This window comes from Nannobrachium achirus (genome assembly GCF_963921795.1).
Source record: "Nannobrachium achirus genome assembly, chromosome: 10".
NCBI classification, from domain to species: domain Eukaryota; kingdom Metazoa; phylum Chordata; class Actinopteri; order Myctophiformes; family Myctophidae; genus Nannobrachium; species Nannobrachium achirus.
In genome coordinates, this window is record NC_137819.1 from 1006857 (window position 1) to 1024468 (window position 17612).

Consider the following 17612-nt stretch of genomic DNA (forward strand, 5'->3'; position numbering starts at 1 on the left):
AACTCATATAGGCTTAACATTGAATGGCAGACGAATAGAACACAGTAGCCTACTAAGTATGCAGCAGATATTTATTAAACGGTAGGCCTATTTGTTTTCTCCCATCTCAATAAATAGGCTACAATTGATTGATTGATTGATTGATTGAATACTTTATAATAAATTTGCATGGGGAAAAAAGTAGGCTATATATGTGACAGGACAGTTCACTGATAAGGTCTACTAAAAGGATAACGACAACGATAAATTGGGGTCCCTTCGTACTCAATTCATACAACATTGAATGACAGACAAAAATAACACAGTAGGCTACTATGCAACAAAAATATGATGAACGGTCGGAAATCAAAATTAAAATGTAATAATAATAATAAACTATCTGTTTTGTTATTCGCCAAATATAGCCTACTTGTTTAGTAGGTCTAATGTTTTTTTTTGTAATTTTCTTCAATCTTGACATCTTCCCTGACCTGGTGACTGCCTGCCTGGTGACTAGAGTGAAGCGTCATAACACCATAACCCCCTCCCATTGCCACGTAGGAGACATTCCTCCCTGGGAAATAGAGGGGACCCCCCTCCTCTCCTCAAAAGTTTGTATATTAAACTCTACTACTAAACACTAAACTAAAATTTTAAGATCCTAAAGTGCAGTGCTATGCCTTCCCCTTGAGTTAACACAAACTTTAAACAGTGAGGAAGGAATGCACCGCTCTGGGGCAAAAAAAAAAGAAGAAAAAAAAAAGTTTGTCCGGTTTTAGAGGCGGGGTCCAGAGGGATCTTTAGGACAGCCCTACGCTACTACACTACACACTGAAACCCCGAGTGATCGTTTAACCTTAACCCCGGAGAGCACCACCAAACGGAACCAAGCGGACCATTAAAAACGGGCTCCGACTCAGGATTTCGCAGTGTACGTTACCACGTTTACACATCCGAAACGCCGAAGTGCGCATGAGCAATACGTGGTGCGCAAAGAAGTGAAAGAAGTGATCCCCATTCAATCCGGACGGAGAGGAGATCTACCAGGGCCGGGGGAGAAGATCCAGAGGCAGAGCCAAGGAACCGATCAACCTAACCGGGCCATACAGACAGACTGAAGCAGTGCCTTAGTTCTTTTGACGTCAATAGGCTACAGTGCCAGAGTAATGAACATGTCTCCGTGCGTGCACGGCATCATGCATCTGCTGTATCTGTCGGTTCTGGTGGCGTTCTGCGCCTGCGACGCGCCCCCGGTCCCGTTAGACGACATCGTCATCGAGAAGACCTTCGTGCCGGAGCAGTGCGTGCGCGCGGTCCAGGTCGGCGACTACGTCAGGTACCACTACAACGGCGTGTTCCCCGACGGCAAGAAGTTCGACTCCAGGTGAGTTTTAACTTTAACTGTGATACTACTAGACTAGCGAGAACTTTGTGTTTTGACCCAGTCTGCACTGCAGGCTATGGCTGCTTCTGTTCTCGAGGAGGAGGGAGGGAGGGGGGGTTGAATGGGTCGGTCCTGACTCCTGAGTCCTGCGTGTGAGCCACGCAGGCAGCAGCAGCCACAAGAAGACCACAGCTCTGGTTCTGATAGCACTCTGGTTCTGATAGCACTCTGGTTCTGATAGCACTCTGGTTCTGAGGACACGCTACAAGGATAATGTTCTGGGGACGCCAGGTTCTAGTTCTGAAGACATGAAGGGATCCTGTTCTTAGCAGACTGGGCTCTGGTTCTGAAGACAGAGTTCTGGTACTGAGAACACTGATACCACTGTGGTTCTGAGGACACGCTACAGGGCTCTGGTTCTGGACACAAGGTTCTAGTTCTGAAGACTGACGGCCTAGAGAGACAGGGCTCTTGTTCTTAGCAGACTGGGCTCTGGTTCTGAAGACAAGAGTTGTTCTGGTTCTTGTCAGATGTCAATAGCTGAAGTACGTCTGATGTAACGACTTGCATAATGTCAAAATGATGGCCTAGCTACCTAGAATATGATGGCGAATCAAAAGTACTAAAGATACTCAAAGTGTGCAAATATACACGAAATGCATTCCAGAGACCAGTTGCCAGCCTCCCTCTCTTGGACACATTCATTGTAGGTTTAGTACACGGCTAAATGTAACGCCAATGAGAATATATACATAAATTAAATTCTTGCTGAGCATTTAGCAGCGTAACACCAGGTGGACAAGTAAACTGCATTGTATGGAATGAATGGAATACTTTAAATGTCTTCCTCACAAATAAACGTGTGTGTGTGTGTGTGTGTTCGTTCCAGCTACGACCGTGGCAGCACCTACAATGTGTATGTGGGCAAGAAGCAGCTGATCGAGGGAATGGACAAAGCCCTGGTGGGGATGTGTGTCAATGAGAGGAGACTGGTCAAGATCCCCCCACAGCTGGCCTATGGAAAAGAGGGCTATGGTAAGTGTGTGTGTGTGTGTGTGTGTGTGTGTGTGTGTGTGTGTGTGTGTGTGTGTGTGTGTGTGTGTGTGTGTGTGTTTGTTTTCTTGTGTCTGTGATGGTCTGTTTGCCACATAAAGACATCCTTGATTGGGTATTTTTTTAATACAAGTATCAAACAAACCTTTTATCAGAAAGTTTGACTGTCTACTCCTCCAGCCTTCTGCCTCGGAAGTGTCCATGAGCAAGGCACTTAACTCATTTACTGCCAAAATCGACAACGGGAGGGTTCCCTGCCAAGCTATTCTATGATTTTCGTAACTTTTAACGTGGTTCCTTTCAACGATGCGCGCACCATCGCGGTTCGTGACCGATAACAAAAGTCGGCACTCGAATCCATCGTACTGTTCCAGAGATAGCAGCAGTGTAGCTAGCAGTGTTTAAAATGTAAGGAAACGGACTGGAACATCAGTAATATCTCGGGTCGTGGCTTCTCACCTGAGAAGTACACGGCTGTGTCAAATGCAGAAAAGAACCTGAGCAACACACTGGTTGATCTCTTGTTATTTACTGGAACAGAGGACATATGAAACAGAAACAGAACCAGCTCTGGTGCAACGCACAACTCAGTGGAACAATGGTGTGTGTTTGTGCATGCAGGAAGAGAGAGGATGCTTGTCTTGTTGGAGCCTCATATTGGACTACAATACAATATGTACAGCCAGACAGGAAGTGGTCATATTGGACTACAATACAATATGTACAGCCAGACAGGAAGTGGTCATATTGGACTACAATACAATATGTTAGTCTCGTGTAGCCAGACAACTATTCCACAATCTCTGAATGCTATATAGAGTCTGGAACTACACCTCCTGAACGGTGAGTAATGGAAACTGGCATTTCCGTTACTGGCATTTCTTTTCTTTTCTTTTTTTTTTTGTCAGGTCGCAAGTTACTATGAAAACCTCCACCGGCTGTCTGTCAGTCGGTCCCTCCGTCTGTCAGTCACGTCACACTTTTGGCCCTACTCTTATGTCCGGCACCGTTTCCCCTATCCATGCCAAACTTTACACACACTCCTTGGCTGGCAAACCACAACCTCCGCCCCTGATTTCTCACATGATGCCCCTCTTCTAGCGCCACCATAAGGTTGCTAAGGCCAATTTGTGTATACATGCCGATTAGGGAGTCTTACTGGTTTCTGCTAAGCAGCAAGCTAAATAGGATTTGATGATTTTTATTTATATTAGGATAAATGTGAGCGATGTGAGACGGAAATGGAAGTGAGGAGGAAGTTTCACTTCCCCTTTAAGAATGATGAGTACCCTGTTAAGCTTCCTCCTCACTTCCGTGTCCGTCTCACATCGTGCACATTTATCCTAATATAAATACAAATCATCTAAGCATATTTAGCTTGCTGCTTAGCAAGCTAAATATCTGCTGATCCCGATCACAGCGTCAAATCCATAAATTCTTCTATCTATTGTGTTACTGTGACAGCATTTATATATTTAATGATTCTTCTTACAAAACATTGACGTTGTAGGCTATATTAAGTTTAAACATTAGGACATTGCAGGCTGAGGTCTTAGTGAGGGGAAGTTAGCCGAGTGTTGGACCAATCTGGGGACTAAATGCTTTCCAATAGCTTTCTTCACAAATGTGTTCATAAAGGTGTCTACTATCACCTCTGAACTTTGTCAAACTCAACTCCCTTGACAAACATTTTGGGAGCCAATCAAAGTTGGGGGTATCCCGAGGGCCTGGGATTAAAGGGGGAAAACAATTAAAAATGGCCAATATGAGCGTATGAGGTGTGTAATTCACCGTTTGTCAGCCTTCTGATTGGTCCCTGAGACTCCCTGACTGGCCAACCAGAAAAATACATTCACTTTTTGCAAGCGGGGGTGGAGTTCTGCAGTCGGAGAAAGTGGGAGCCGTCTTTCACCGGCTGTCCGCACTGCGGAGCACGGCCAGGCCGCTCGCGACCATAGCGTTTGCGATCATTGTAATGAATAAGCTTCAACAGACTAGTTCACATGGACCTTATCAATGGTCTAACTTGTTACGTTTGGGTACATATATTTTAAATGGGCAGAATTACGAAAAGCCAGCCTATTATGTGAGGAGAACATGGAGGAGAACAGATTATAGTTCTCCTCTTCCTACCCAAGATGCAATGCGCGATTTCTATTCTCTCTCTGATCCAGAGGATTAAACTAATTAAAACATATATTTTCGGGGGAAAATTACTGTTTTGCTATGTAATTACTGTACCTTTTTCTTCCCTTTTTATTAATATCACGTAGATGTGTTTTTTTTGGTACTTTATATAGCTGTAATGAGGCTATGAAGGAAAAAAAAAATCCCATCCACTTCCACTATAAAAGAATCTGCAATAGTGATTCTGTCCCACTGGGATTAAACAAATTAAAACATATATTTTCGGGGAAACCCCCTGTTTTGCAATGTAACTACTGTACCTTTGTCTTCCCTTTTTATTAATATCACCTAGATGTTTTTCCTTTGGTACTTTATATAGCTGTAATGAGGCTATGAAAAATTAAAAAATACCATTCACTGCCACTATAAAAACAATCTGCCCAGGGAAAATGTCCCAGCCTAGTAACAGGGCAGAATGGGGCGGGATTTGCAAACTAGTGAATTAGGGTGTTTTTGGGCTGCTGAATCCAATTCAACCATTAGTTTTCAGTTAAAATTACTCATTGGCCATAAAATAGGCCACACATACTTTTGTGTGTCCATGAGACATTATAATAATACAATATATATAATAATATATATAATAATACAAAAATGGTTTGGTGAGAAAGGGTTTGAATTCCATGAAAACTATCAGGTGGGTAAGCACACAGACACACAGGATAACATGATGCAATCTGACAAGGAACACTCAAACACAGGGGTGACATGATTGGCTAAGCCTTAGCCAATTAGGCCTATTTTATGGCCAAGGAGTCATTTTAACTGAAAACTAATAGTTGGAATGGATTCAGCAGCCCAGAAATACCCTAATTACAGCCCTCGGGATACCCCCAACTTTGATTGGCTCCCACAAAGTTTGTCAAGGGAGTTGGGTTTGACAAAGTTCAGAGGTGACAGTAGACACCTTTATGAACACATCTGTGAAGAAAGCTATTGGAAAGCATTTAGTTCCCAGATTGGTCCACCACTCTGCTAACTTTCCCTCACTATCTTTTAGTATCCTATTCAACTTCTAGGAGTCTTGGATAAAGGCGCTTTATAAATGCACCGTTCACCATTTACAAAGCAACATGCGACTGGGGAGAAGTCATCAAGTGTCATCATGAGGATGCACAGCACGCTTCATTTGGAATCGCACTGCACTTCTAGGTGGACTCGCTCGTTTCTATTAACCATGACGGAGGCGCGCCGTCTCAGGCGACCTTGATCACAGAATCCATATATGGCCAAAACAGCCCATATCTGTTTGGCTGGTTGGCAGACAGGGATCTATCTCCATGTATGGGCATAAAAGGTTATGATGTCAGATGTCAAACATCATAGGACTTTCACATAACAAATAACTTTGGGCTCTCACATCATATCTCCATATACAGTGCATGGATCTCCATATATGGGTACCAGGGGACTCCATATATGGGTAACTGGTCCGATCACTGGCCCTTTTGGGCGAGGTCGCATGTCGCCCGGAGGCTTCTAGTATGTGTATTAGCATGTCTACAGGATACTGTAGACATGTAGACATACTGTAGAATTGTCGTGTGTGTGTGTGTGTGTGTGTGTGTGTGTGTGTGTGTGTGTGTGTGTGTGTGTGTGTGTGTGTGTGTGTGTGTGTGTGTGTGTGTGTGTGTGTGTGTGTGTGTGTGTGTGTGTGTGTGTGTGTGTGTGTGTGTGTGTGTGTGTGTGTGTGTGTGTGTGTGTGTGTGTGTGTGTGTGTGTGTGTGTGTGTGTGTGTGTGTGTGTGTGTGTGTGAGATAATTGGAGAAGACAAGAAAGGTTAAGGCTTGTGCAGACAGGTACAAGCTTTTTTTCCCTGCTATACTATGACAGAGAGAAAAGAAGGAACACAATGTGAAGGAAGAAAAGAGGACAGGAGGAGGCTCATTGAGTGTGTAGGGGTTCAGAGCACTGCCAGCTCACCAGTGTAGTCAGGGTTTAATCACTGCCCTCTTCCTCTTCTCTCTTCTCTCCGAGCCGCTGTTCAGTTCAAGACACAATTTCAATTCAATTCACAAGGAGCTTTATTGGCATGAGAAAACCAGTGGTGGAAAAAGTACTCAGACTTAAGTAAAAGTATCAATACTGCAATATAGACATACTCTGTTACAAGTATTGGGATCAAGATATACTTAAAGTACTTAAAGTACCAAATTAAGTACAACATGTTTGAAAATAGCAGATCTGCATCACACCCTTACAGATCGTCTATTTTCAAATAGCCACTGTATAAAATAGGGCAAAAGTGGATTAAAGTCTGTTTTATAATATAATCATTTATATCTGCAAAGTAACGAGTAACTAAAGTTTTCAAATAATTGTAGTGGAGTGAAATTAGCCTCTGAGATGAAGTGGAGTAGAAGTAAAAGTACTGAAAACTGGAACTAATCAAGTAAAGTGCAAATACCTCAAAACTGTACTTAATTACAGTACTTGTAAATGTACTTAGTTACTTTTACACCACTGGAGTGTCAAAATATAATGACATCTATGGTTTGTAGTTCCATTGGCTAACCTTCTTTTATCACAACAAATCTTGCTGCTGTTCACATGCACTTGGCCTGTTGGTAGATGCCAGAGTCTACCTCGCATGAGTGCACGATAGGGCATTCACCAAATATTCGAATATTCGAATATGAAAGTCACTATTTGACGTTGTTCACCGAAGTCGAATATTCGCTTTTTTATTATTATTGTTTTCTCTTTAAAATATATATTTAGTTTATAAAGCTTGGCAAGATAGGACGTCATAAGAATGAATTTGATAATGCTCTCTATACCAGGGGTTCTCAAACCTTGTTAGGCCGTGACCCCCAAAATGAACACTTTTGAACTGAGACCCCCACCCTGACAAGCACTTGGAATTGTAGGTATTAAATTTAATGCGACTCGGTTCCGCAGATAAAGTAGATTAATTCGAATACTAAAATTCACTATTCGTGAATGCCCTAAGGCATGGTTAAATGAACAATGACAAAATAAATACATTATTTTGCGGGACTACTGTGTGGCGTAGATCAGTGGTTCTACAGTCAGTGGGACTACTGTGTGGCGTAGATCAGTGGTTCTCAACCTTTTCAGGCTGTAATCATATTAGAACTGCATGGGGACCCCTCGCCCTGATAAGCACGTGGAATAGGTGTTGAGGCATTCAATTTAGTTTGACTCGGTTAGCGTTGCGAGGCATTGTGAGCTTTTCACAATCTTTGCCTCTTTCTTATTATATTATTTGGCCAAGGTTTGGCCAAGTTTTGTCCAATTTTTACTGTATAGTTTGTTGATTACTTTTGATGAAGTATTAATGGTCTTTTTTCATTTCATTTATTTATTTTTCCATTAATTCTATTTTCACTTTACTGTCAGTGGCTCAGGGGTAGAGTGGCTGAGGGGCCGGTAAAGCGGTTCGATCCTGGGCTCCCCAGAGTTAAGTGTCAAAGTGTCCTTGAGCAAGACTCTGAACCACTAACTGCTCCCGATGAGCAGGTTGGTGCCTTGCATGGTTTACTCTGCCATCGGTGTATGAATGTGGTGTGTGAATGTAGTGCACAATCATTGCAAAGCGCTTTGTATAAAAAGCGCAATATATAAATGCACCATTTATTTACCATTTATCTGGGGACCACCCCGAATTGGCCCAAAATCAAATGGCAGGACCGCCCTGGGTTGAGAACCACTGGCATAGATGAGAAACCGCTGTCCGGGTTTAGAGGGTATCCAGTAACATAATTATGATTTGTTTTGATCTTCATTCCATAATATTGTTTAAAAATCATTCTACATAATTGTTTTTCCTTTCCTTTTAATGTCTGTGTGAACCCAGGGGTCTGGTGAGGGGCTTAAGAAACGGCCTGAGATGTTTTTTGCAACCACAGGGGGCCGCCAGAGCAGAGGAAGAGACTTACTATTGCTAGCAGGCAAACTATAGACCAATTATTTGTTTACAAACATTGAGACTGAATGCACAGCTGACGGTATCATGTAATCAATTCCTAACAGATCCCCAAACCTGTTGTTTTGGGGAGCACTGGTTATTCAACCTCCTCTTGTGTGCTAGTGAGGTGCTCCCATGGGAGCGCCCTTATCGAGACATATATACTTCATTGCGCAACGGTGTTCCACGTCAAGAGTAGCTGATATACAAACTCACATCGCGTCACCCATGCAACCCTTCTGAGCTTGGAGGTCTGCGGCTCTGCGCGCGACACCGTCGCAGGACGGAGCATAATTAGGCTTCATGGACTGCAGCTGGGCGAGCAGTAGACGCTCTGGTGATCCAGTGGATCGGGTGGGTGATCATGAGGAGCGCTCCCTCTGTTCTGATGACGGTGAATAGAGGTGGGGTTTGAAGGACAACTGTTTTGAATCGCTATTATTGTTTACAATCAACAGAAACTAAGGATTATATATTTCAAGAGTGAGAATTTACAGTAAAAATCCTAAGCATTCTTCCTCCACACTGGGAGAAAAACGGCATCTGAAAGTTTGATGGAATGCATTTTTAAACACGAGTGCCATCCATTGCATCCTATGAACGGTGGGGTTCATTTGGTGCCGACCGGCGTGCGCATACTGGTTTATATCAATGTGACGTGGACCATTAAGGCATCTATAGACCAATTATTTGTTTACAAACATTGAGACTGAATGCACAGCTGACTGTATCATGTAATCAATTCCCAACAGATCCCCAAACCTGTTGTTTTGGGGAGCACTGGTTATTCAACCTCCTCTTGTGTGCTAGTGAGGTGCTCCCATGGGTGCGCCCTTATCGAGACATATATACTTCATTGCGCAACGGTGTTCCACGTCAAGAGTAGCTGATATACAAACTCACATCGCGTCACCAATGCAACCCTTCTGAGCTTGGAGGTCTGCGGCTCTGCGCGCAACACCGTCGCAGGACGGAGCATAATTAGGCTTCATGGACTGCAGCTGGGCGAGCAGTAGACGCTCTGGTGATCCAGTGGGGTGGGTGATCATGAGGAGCGCTCCCTCTGTTCTGATGACGGTGAATAGAGGTGGGGTTTGAAGGACAACTGTTTTGAATCGGTATTATTGTTTACAATCAACAGAAACTAAGGATTATATATTTCAAGAGTGAGAATTTACAGTAAAAATCCTAAGCATTCTTCCTCCACACTGGGAGAAAAACGGCATCTGAAAGTTTGATGGAATGCATTTTTAAACACGAGTGCCATCCATTGCACCCTATGAACGGTGGGGTTCATTTGGTGCCGACCGGCGTGCGCAATCTGCGCATACTGGTTTATATGAATGTGACGTGGACCATTAAGGCATCTATAGGGTATATGAGTACATTATTGATCACTGATGGACAGTCTGTACTGAAAAGATACACTTCTGTAAGTTATTGTGGGACTTTGTTAGAACTGTTTGCCCGTGCATAGTGATACAATGCAATGTATCTTGGCTCAAAAGCTAAAAAAAAAAAAAAAATCAAACCTCGTTCGAAGTGGAGCGGTGAATTTAAGCAGTTCCAGGTCTATGTTTTAGATTCTATGTGTTCTAGATATCTGAATTCTGTGTCTTAGATCTATATAACGCAGTATGTTGCAGTATCCCATCAGCCTCCATGCATCCGGGCGGAGGGGAACTCAATTCGATCGAAATGTTGTGTAACTGCTGTGCGCATGTGTGTGTGTGTGTGTGTGTGTGTGTGTGTGTGTGTGTGTGTGTGTGTGTGTTTGTGTGTGTGTGTGTATGTGTGTGTGGGTGGTAAAATCGCGCATGTGCAGATCCTCTTCAAACTGGACTGGACAGACTCGTACTAGTGAGGACAGACACACTCGTACTAGTGAGGACAGACACACATTACTGCCTATAGCGGAGCTGCTGTGTTACACACACCGCTCCAAAAAAAAGAGGTGTTCCCAAACTTTTTTTGTCTCAGGGCACCCCATAAATATTTATTTTTTTAATCCGAGGCACCCCTACATTATAATTTTCACTCCCAGCACCTTATATTTATAGCATATCGTCGTTGTCAGGTGGAAACCTTGTGTGTCCAAAACCGTTCGTTTTGTATTTATCCTCTTTAAAATGTACTAAACTAGTGAAAACACCAGATCTAAAGCAGTGTTGTGTGCTTATAGATCGTCTGTTTTCTCTAGATTTGTGCGACTGTCTTGTATGATGAAGCAGGGCTTTGCTTTACCAAAAAACGTACACATTTGAAACTTGGAGATACGAGGTTTCTGCCCGACAGTGCCGATATTTTAGTGATTATGTTGTGAGGAAAACGTTGAGATAATAGCCATTTTGGTTAGAACTGACTGAAAATAACTTTGTACTTAAAGTTTAAAATTATACTAAATATTTTTTCAAGTGTCTAAATAAATTCCAAATAATTATCAAGTTATCTCTCGGCACCCCTGGACTGCCGTCGCGGCACCCCAGGGTGCCCCGTCACCCACTTTGAAAACCCCTGTTCTAGAGGTGTTAAAGAGGTGGTGCCATGATTCCCCCCCCCCTATAAAACATGATTATCAGGTATTATGATTATACTAGGAGGAAGATTTTTCCAAAAAAGTATACAGAAAGAGTTAAAATTGGGTTTTTATGTGGCCACACCCCCAGTTCATTACGTATGCATGGATGGCATGGTGGGTGGTGACCCAGCTGATATAGCCACACCCCACAGTGTTGGGTGAATGGTAAATAGGGGAGGAGTTGATACTGTGACATACTTAGTATCTGTGTTTTTTAACTGACACTTTTCACCACAAGGTGGCAGCCTCCAAGAGAAACCAAACACATACTAAGAGAATACATCATTTCTAAAAAAAGAAAACACACCAGGGGGTCTAATGAAGTACTTTCAACCGCCTAGACACATGAAAAACAGAAAAAGTACAAAACTATGGCACCACCTCTTTAACGATTCATCGAAAATATGAATTTTGCACTCATTTTCCGTTTCGAACAGGAATGTTCCTTTTGGTAAAATCTGGAAAAAACGCTGATTATCAGTCAATCGATTAATCGATCGATAGGGTTATCAACCGTCAATTAACGAATGAATTAGGGCTGTCATGATTATGACATTTTACATGACAATTAATTGTCCCTCAAGTAATTGCGATTAACGATTTAATTGTATTTTTGTCATTGACAGTCACATTTCTGTTTGGCTTTTAGGCTTTGAAGTTGCACATGGTAGATATGACACATAACCTATACAAAGAAATTACTGAATACTGACATGTTTGACAACTTTATACACACCCGGGTGAACTGAGCCGTGGTCGTGGAGGCTGCGCAACAGTAGTGTGTGTGTGTGTGTGTGTGTGTGTGTGTGTGTGTGTGTGTGTGTGTGTGTGTGTGTGTGTGTGTGTGTGTGTGTGTGTGTGTGTGTGTGTGTGTGTGTGTGTGTGTGTGTGTGTGTGTGTGTGTGTGTGTGTGTGTGTGTGTGTGTGTGTGTGTGTGTGTGCGCGCGTGTGTGCACGTGCGTGCTCAGGTTAGACTCAACAGCACCCTCTCTGGTCACCCAATAGTACTCAGGCTACATACATGCGCGCGTGCGTGCTCGCTCAGGTTAGACTCAACAGCACCTCAACAGCACCCTCTCTGGTCACCCAATAGTACTCAGGCTACATACATGCGTGCGTGCGTGCTCGCTCAGGTTAGACTCAACAGCACCTCAACAGCACCCTCTCTGGTCACCCAATAGTACTCAGGCTACATACACACATACACGGATACATGGATACATACACGGATACATACATGGATACACACACGGCCATGCTATGGAGCAGTCTACCACTGTTCAAAAAGAACATTGGTAGTGGAAATAGCAGATCTACAAGCTCACAACGCGTCGCATTGCGACGCGCTGTGAGCTTGTAGATCTGCTATTTCCACATTTAAAAAAAAATATATTAACCTTTTTCAATATGACGATTATGACAATAATAATAATTGCGATTATGTCAAATAATTGTGATTAGACAATTATGTAATAATTGTGACGGGTCCTTTCTCAGGTGACCTCATTCCTGCCGACTCCGTCCTGCATTTTGACGTCCTGCTGTTGGACGTGTGGAACCCGGAGGACGGGGTGCAGTCCAACACCTACTACACCCCCCCTCTGTGCGTCAGGAAGGTGGAGGTGTCCGACTACGTCCGCTACCACTACAACGGAACGCTGCTGGACGGGACGCTGTTTGACTCCAGGTGAGATGAGGGTCTGGGATCCTTTAGGGCAGGGGTCTTCAAGGTTTTCAGGCCAAATAAATAATAATATAATGTAAATAATAAACAATATTATTATAGGGGTCTTCAACGTTTTCAGGCCAAGGACCCCATAGTTGAGAGAGATGAAGCAGGGACCCCCACAACCTTTTCATAGATTCCATATAGTTTCATTGTTTGACACCCTATGTTTCTATGTCAGCAATCTGGCTTAGCCATCGTCAAAGAAAAGGTCCTTTTCACTTAACTGGAGCTTAGTTCGTCTGTTCTTGAGAGACTACTATGTCAGTGGTTCTCAAACTTTTGCATGTGTAGGCCCCCCAAAATGATATTTATTTGGCCACGGACCCCCATCTCAAAATATCTAGTTCCAGGGACCACCCAGAAGCAAAATTTTGAGTTACAAACGTTCGCTTTGAAAATACATATATTCAAAGATTGTGCACACATTTTCACGACTTTTTCCGAAAATAGCAGATCTACAAGCTCGCAGCGGTGCCGCGCTGTGAGCTTGTATATCTGCTATTTTTTAATAGTTAAAGCATCCAATAATTTTAGGCCTAAATATTAAAGCAATACACCTTATGTCCCACTGAAACAGCACTGCGATAGATGCTCTTTGGGGAGCCTCTAAGACGCACCGACCAGCAGTACATGTCAATAACCAACTGCAATTTGGAAGGATATAATTCTCCTGTACTGCAACAGATGGAGTGTTGTTGTACACTGAAGATCACCTAACTATATTGGAGAGCGACACAAATGTCACGCAAAGCTTGGCCAATCCGTGAAGCTAATGGTTTGGGTTTGGCCACTCAGGGAAGCTGATGTATGTTGATTTAATTAAACCCCCTCCCCCTATGAAGAAGTGTGTATCCTGGTACCCAGGGCGGCTAGGGCCCAGAATTTGGTGTGACACCCCTGCCAAAAGGTGCTACCTGATATAAATAGCAAGTTGCTTATCATGGTTAAGGATGGGACCATATGAACATTTCATATCACTATTATTACTGTGACCAAAGAAATCGCGATTTACGATTATTATCGCGATAATCAAAGTATCCCCAACATCCGTTATCCTGGGGCGAAAAATGTGACGAAAAATAGCAGGTCTAAAAGCTCACAATCGGCTATTTTTTGGCAAAAAGATTTAGTAGCGAGTGGAAAAAAGGAAAAAAAATATGTATATTTTAAGTACGTTTTACCAATAGAGGGTTTAAATGGTATTGGATATGCAGCTCGGCAAATAAAAGATGGTTTGATCCCAGTGCATGACGGAGGACGATTTCACGATAAAGTAAATCTCCATGATACGATTATCCTTAGTGTTTTTTTATCACGTTAAGCGATATTATCGCTTATCGTGCCATATTATCGCTTATCGTGCCATTCCTAATCATGGTGGAGATTTAACATGTGAACGCACCTCATTCTCTTCTAGTCACACCCGCCTGCGTACCTACGACACCTACGTTGGCATCGGGTGGCTGATCGCTGGCATGGACAAGGGGCTGCTGGGAATGTGTGTGGGAGAGCGACGCATCATCACCATGCCTCCGTCCATGGGCTACGGCGAGAACGGAGACGGTGAGTTCACCCCCACATCTTATTGCTTCTTATTGTTTGTAACACATTTAGATAATACGCATTAGTGCGTATTATTATTTTATGCTTTAAAGCTATACTATGTAACTTTTTTAACTCATTCGTAGTTTACGGCCGTAAAGCCCGTTAATTTCTCTATGTCTTTCACTGCCGGCTTCTCCGAGTCCTACCTGTTAACGTGGGCGCTCGTCCAGTTCCCATCGTGCGTGATCGGACACTGCTCGTGTGTTCGCGTATTCCATCAGCTTCTCAAATCCGTTGAAACTTTTTCAATTGATCAATAAGTTCTCCATCTGTAAGCCGCGGAGTGTAGACAGTAAGCTGGGCCAAAATTAGAGTTCTCAAATTCGGCCCGAACCCGACCCTACCCGACCCGACGTTATCGGGCCGAGCCGGGCCCAAAAATTATAATAATTAGCCGGGCCGGGCTCCGGGCTCCGTCACTCAAGCAACAGAGAACAGGCGCATATCGCTCTCTGCCTGTCTTCAGCGCAGCACTGAAACCTGCCTAAGTTCCTAACCAATGGACCAAGGATAATCGGTGACGCATACGGAAGTATAGTCTATCAGTCTCATAGAGCAGTCTGGTTGTTGTGATGACGTCACAATCGAAACCTTTGGATATACGGAAGTCTGTCACAGGCAGCGAGTCAGCGTTAGCTCTGTGTGATCGAGCGGCTACGATGAAAGTTTGGAGCTGCATGTTAAATTAAAAGGCAGCAGGCAGTTTTACAAGTTTGTAATAAGTTATAAATCCAAGAAAAGTACATTCAAAGCGGAACCAACCTGGATATTATTGACAAGGACTTAAGAGGATTGTATTAACAACAACATCAACATGACCAACCTAAAGCACCATACGTTGACATCCTCTTACCTTAGAGACGATCATCTCGGCTGGTAAGATATTATTAATTCCATTATGCTTTCTGGTTAATCAAGTGTCCTTTGCTGCTGCTGTGTGCATTTATATTAAAGGGTTTACAGCCGCAGCGCGCCGCTTATTACGTGCCTAAGTTGTATATGTTTAAGCATGGTGATCAGGTGGTGTCGCGCACTAAACAACAGATCTGCAAGCCCAGAATGCAAGCCAGATGAACACGTTTTGGGTTTATAGATCTGCCGAGCCTGCGTTTGATGCGTGACCGTTGAAAGGACGAAACATAAATCACGCAGGCAGCGACAACGGCAGGGAGAGAGAGGATGAGAGCTGTATGATTGAGATTGACTGTTGACAACAACAGGGATTTAACGTTAGCACATTTTGTGCAGAACCTTGCATGTTTCATGAACAATTTAACATGTGAAGTTGCCATTTCGCCAACTATTATATGTCCGTTCTCTCACTGTTGTAATTTGAGGCACTGGCGCTGCCAGCTGCCTACTGGCGACGTTTTTTTTTCTCTCTCTCTCTCTCTCTCTCTCTCTCTCTCTCTCTCTCGGGCTTTCGGGTTTTCGGGCCGAAAATGATGATAATTGTTAGGGTCGGGCCGGGCTTCGGGTCGGCCCACTCGGGCCCAGTTAGGGCCGGGCCTTAATTTTCAGGCCCGTTGAGAACTCTAGCTAGTCCCCCCAGGAATCCGCGATTCCGCGATCACGGAAATTTTCGCGGAAATCGAAGCCCTCCGCGGATATCAGAGCCTCCCGCGGATATCATAGCAGTCCGCAGAATAGCACAAACGAGGTGCAGAATATTACATTTTACATGTAGTTTTCTTCCCGGCCGCTAGATGTCGCGGTGATATAGACGGACAAGACTCACAGCCTAGCCGGTCCTCGTTGCCGGATACGGAAACGGAAATGGCTTTGTTTGCCGTGGCATGTATTCATGTGCTGTGTCTCGTGTGTGGTGACGATACCAGAGCGGATGGTGCTGATTTTTTATGGAACTAGGCACATCGTCTGACTGTTTGACTCACAGTGAGAAAGACGCACATGGAGTAATGGAGCGATTTCTCCGACCTCCGGCTACGATGCCGGGTCCAAGCCCTCAGAGTGAGCAGGGATATGTTATGCTGAAAGAGCTAAATCATACACAGAATTACAGGAGGAGAATAAAGTTCTTGATTACCGCCGCAACTCAACAATCAAAGACCACTTGGCTGCTTTCATCAGAAGAAAAAACAAGCAACGCCCGCAGACACAGTCTTAAAAAGACAAAAAGCCATCACAACAACCACAATCGCCAGCAAAACCGTGGCTGCAGAGGAACGAGAGAAGGTATGCTATCGTTTTAGTAATGTATTCTTGACTTGTGCTCCAGTGGTTTTCAACCGGTGGTCCTTAAGAGTTGGTAACCAAATGAACGCTATATATTTAACTCTGAGAGGGTAAAATGAAACCCATAAGCGTCCATTTGGTTTAATTACGGGTCCATTTGTTTTCATTTTACGCTCTCAAGAGTTAAATTGTTGTTAAACATCTGCATTCATTAATTTACAATAGCCTAAGTACACAATTAGATAATGTATAAGAGTTGTTTTATCAACGTGTTGCCTGTTTATCTCTTCTATCTATGGCACCAACATCAAACAATACAGCATAGAATTGTGAACAAAATGTTATCCAAACAATAACAAAATATTCTATGTTTTGGGTCTGAGTGAGAAGCTAAATGTCATTAAATAATGAATAAATATTGGACCTTGATATGAAAAAAGTATGAATTAGTCAAGGTAGATAAATAAATCATTTTAGTTTAGCTCCAATGTATAATCATTTAACTCATTGAGTGCCAGCCTATCACCACTAGAGGGCGCCCAGTGACCAGAGAATAATAGAGATATGCTGGTAATGCATGCCCAAGCCCTGGAGCCATGACTTGCCTGAACACTTTCCTTTGTGCATGTACAGGAAGAGGATGAAGTTAGCTTGAAGTTAGCTATTGGCTACCAAGCATTTTAGAAGCCTTATTTTCGTCAACTTAGCCATGATTAAACCTTGCACACCTCATGCATGGGAAAAAAACAGAGAAGAATGAGCTCTAAAAAATCCAATGCAATCCTGGATTGCATTGGAGTGGATTTGTGCAGTTTGTTCACAGCTTTCAAACAAAAAAATCCGATTGGAAATCCGTTCAGGCATTCTTGAGATAATCGCCATTATGTTTTACATGTAATGTAAACAAAAATGGCTGCCCTGTATGTTAGATGGGGTTGTATGGGGGTGGAACATGCAAAATCGCGATTGA

At 43.3% G+C, this 17612-nt stretch overlaps 1 protein-coding gene across 1 annotated transcript in view; it reads left to right on the plus strand.

Moving 5' to 3' along the window:
- Positions 1 to 987: 987 nt before the first annotated feature.
- fkbp9 (FKBP prolyl isomerase 9) overlaps positions 988 to 17612 on the plus strand; it is a 48964-nt gene continuing 32339 nt past the window's right edge. Inside the window, exons 1-4 of the mRNA XM_080735683.1 lie at positions 988 to 1363; positions 2253 to 2398; positions 12610 to 12799; positions 14259 to 14404. Coding sequence (XP_080591809.1) covers positions 1146 to 1363; positions 2253 to 2398; positions 12610 to 12799; positions 14259 to 14404 — 700 coding nt within the window. The 5' untranslated portion in view covers positions 988 to 1145. The remainder of the gene's footprint in view (positions 1364 to 2252; positions 2399 to 12609; positions 12800 to 14258; positions 14405 to 17612) is intronic.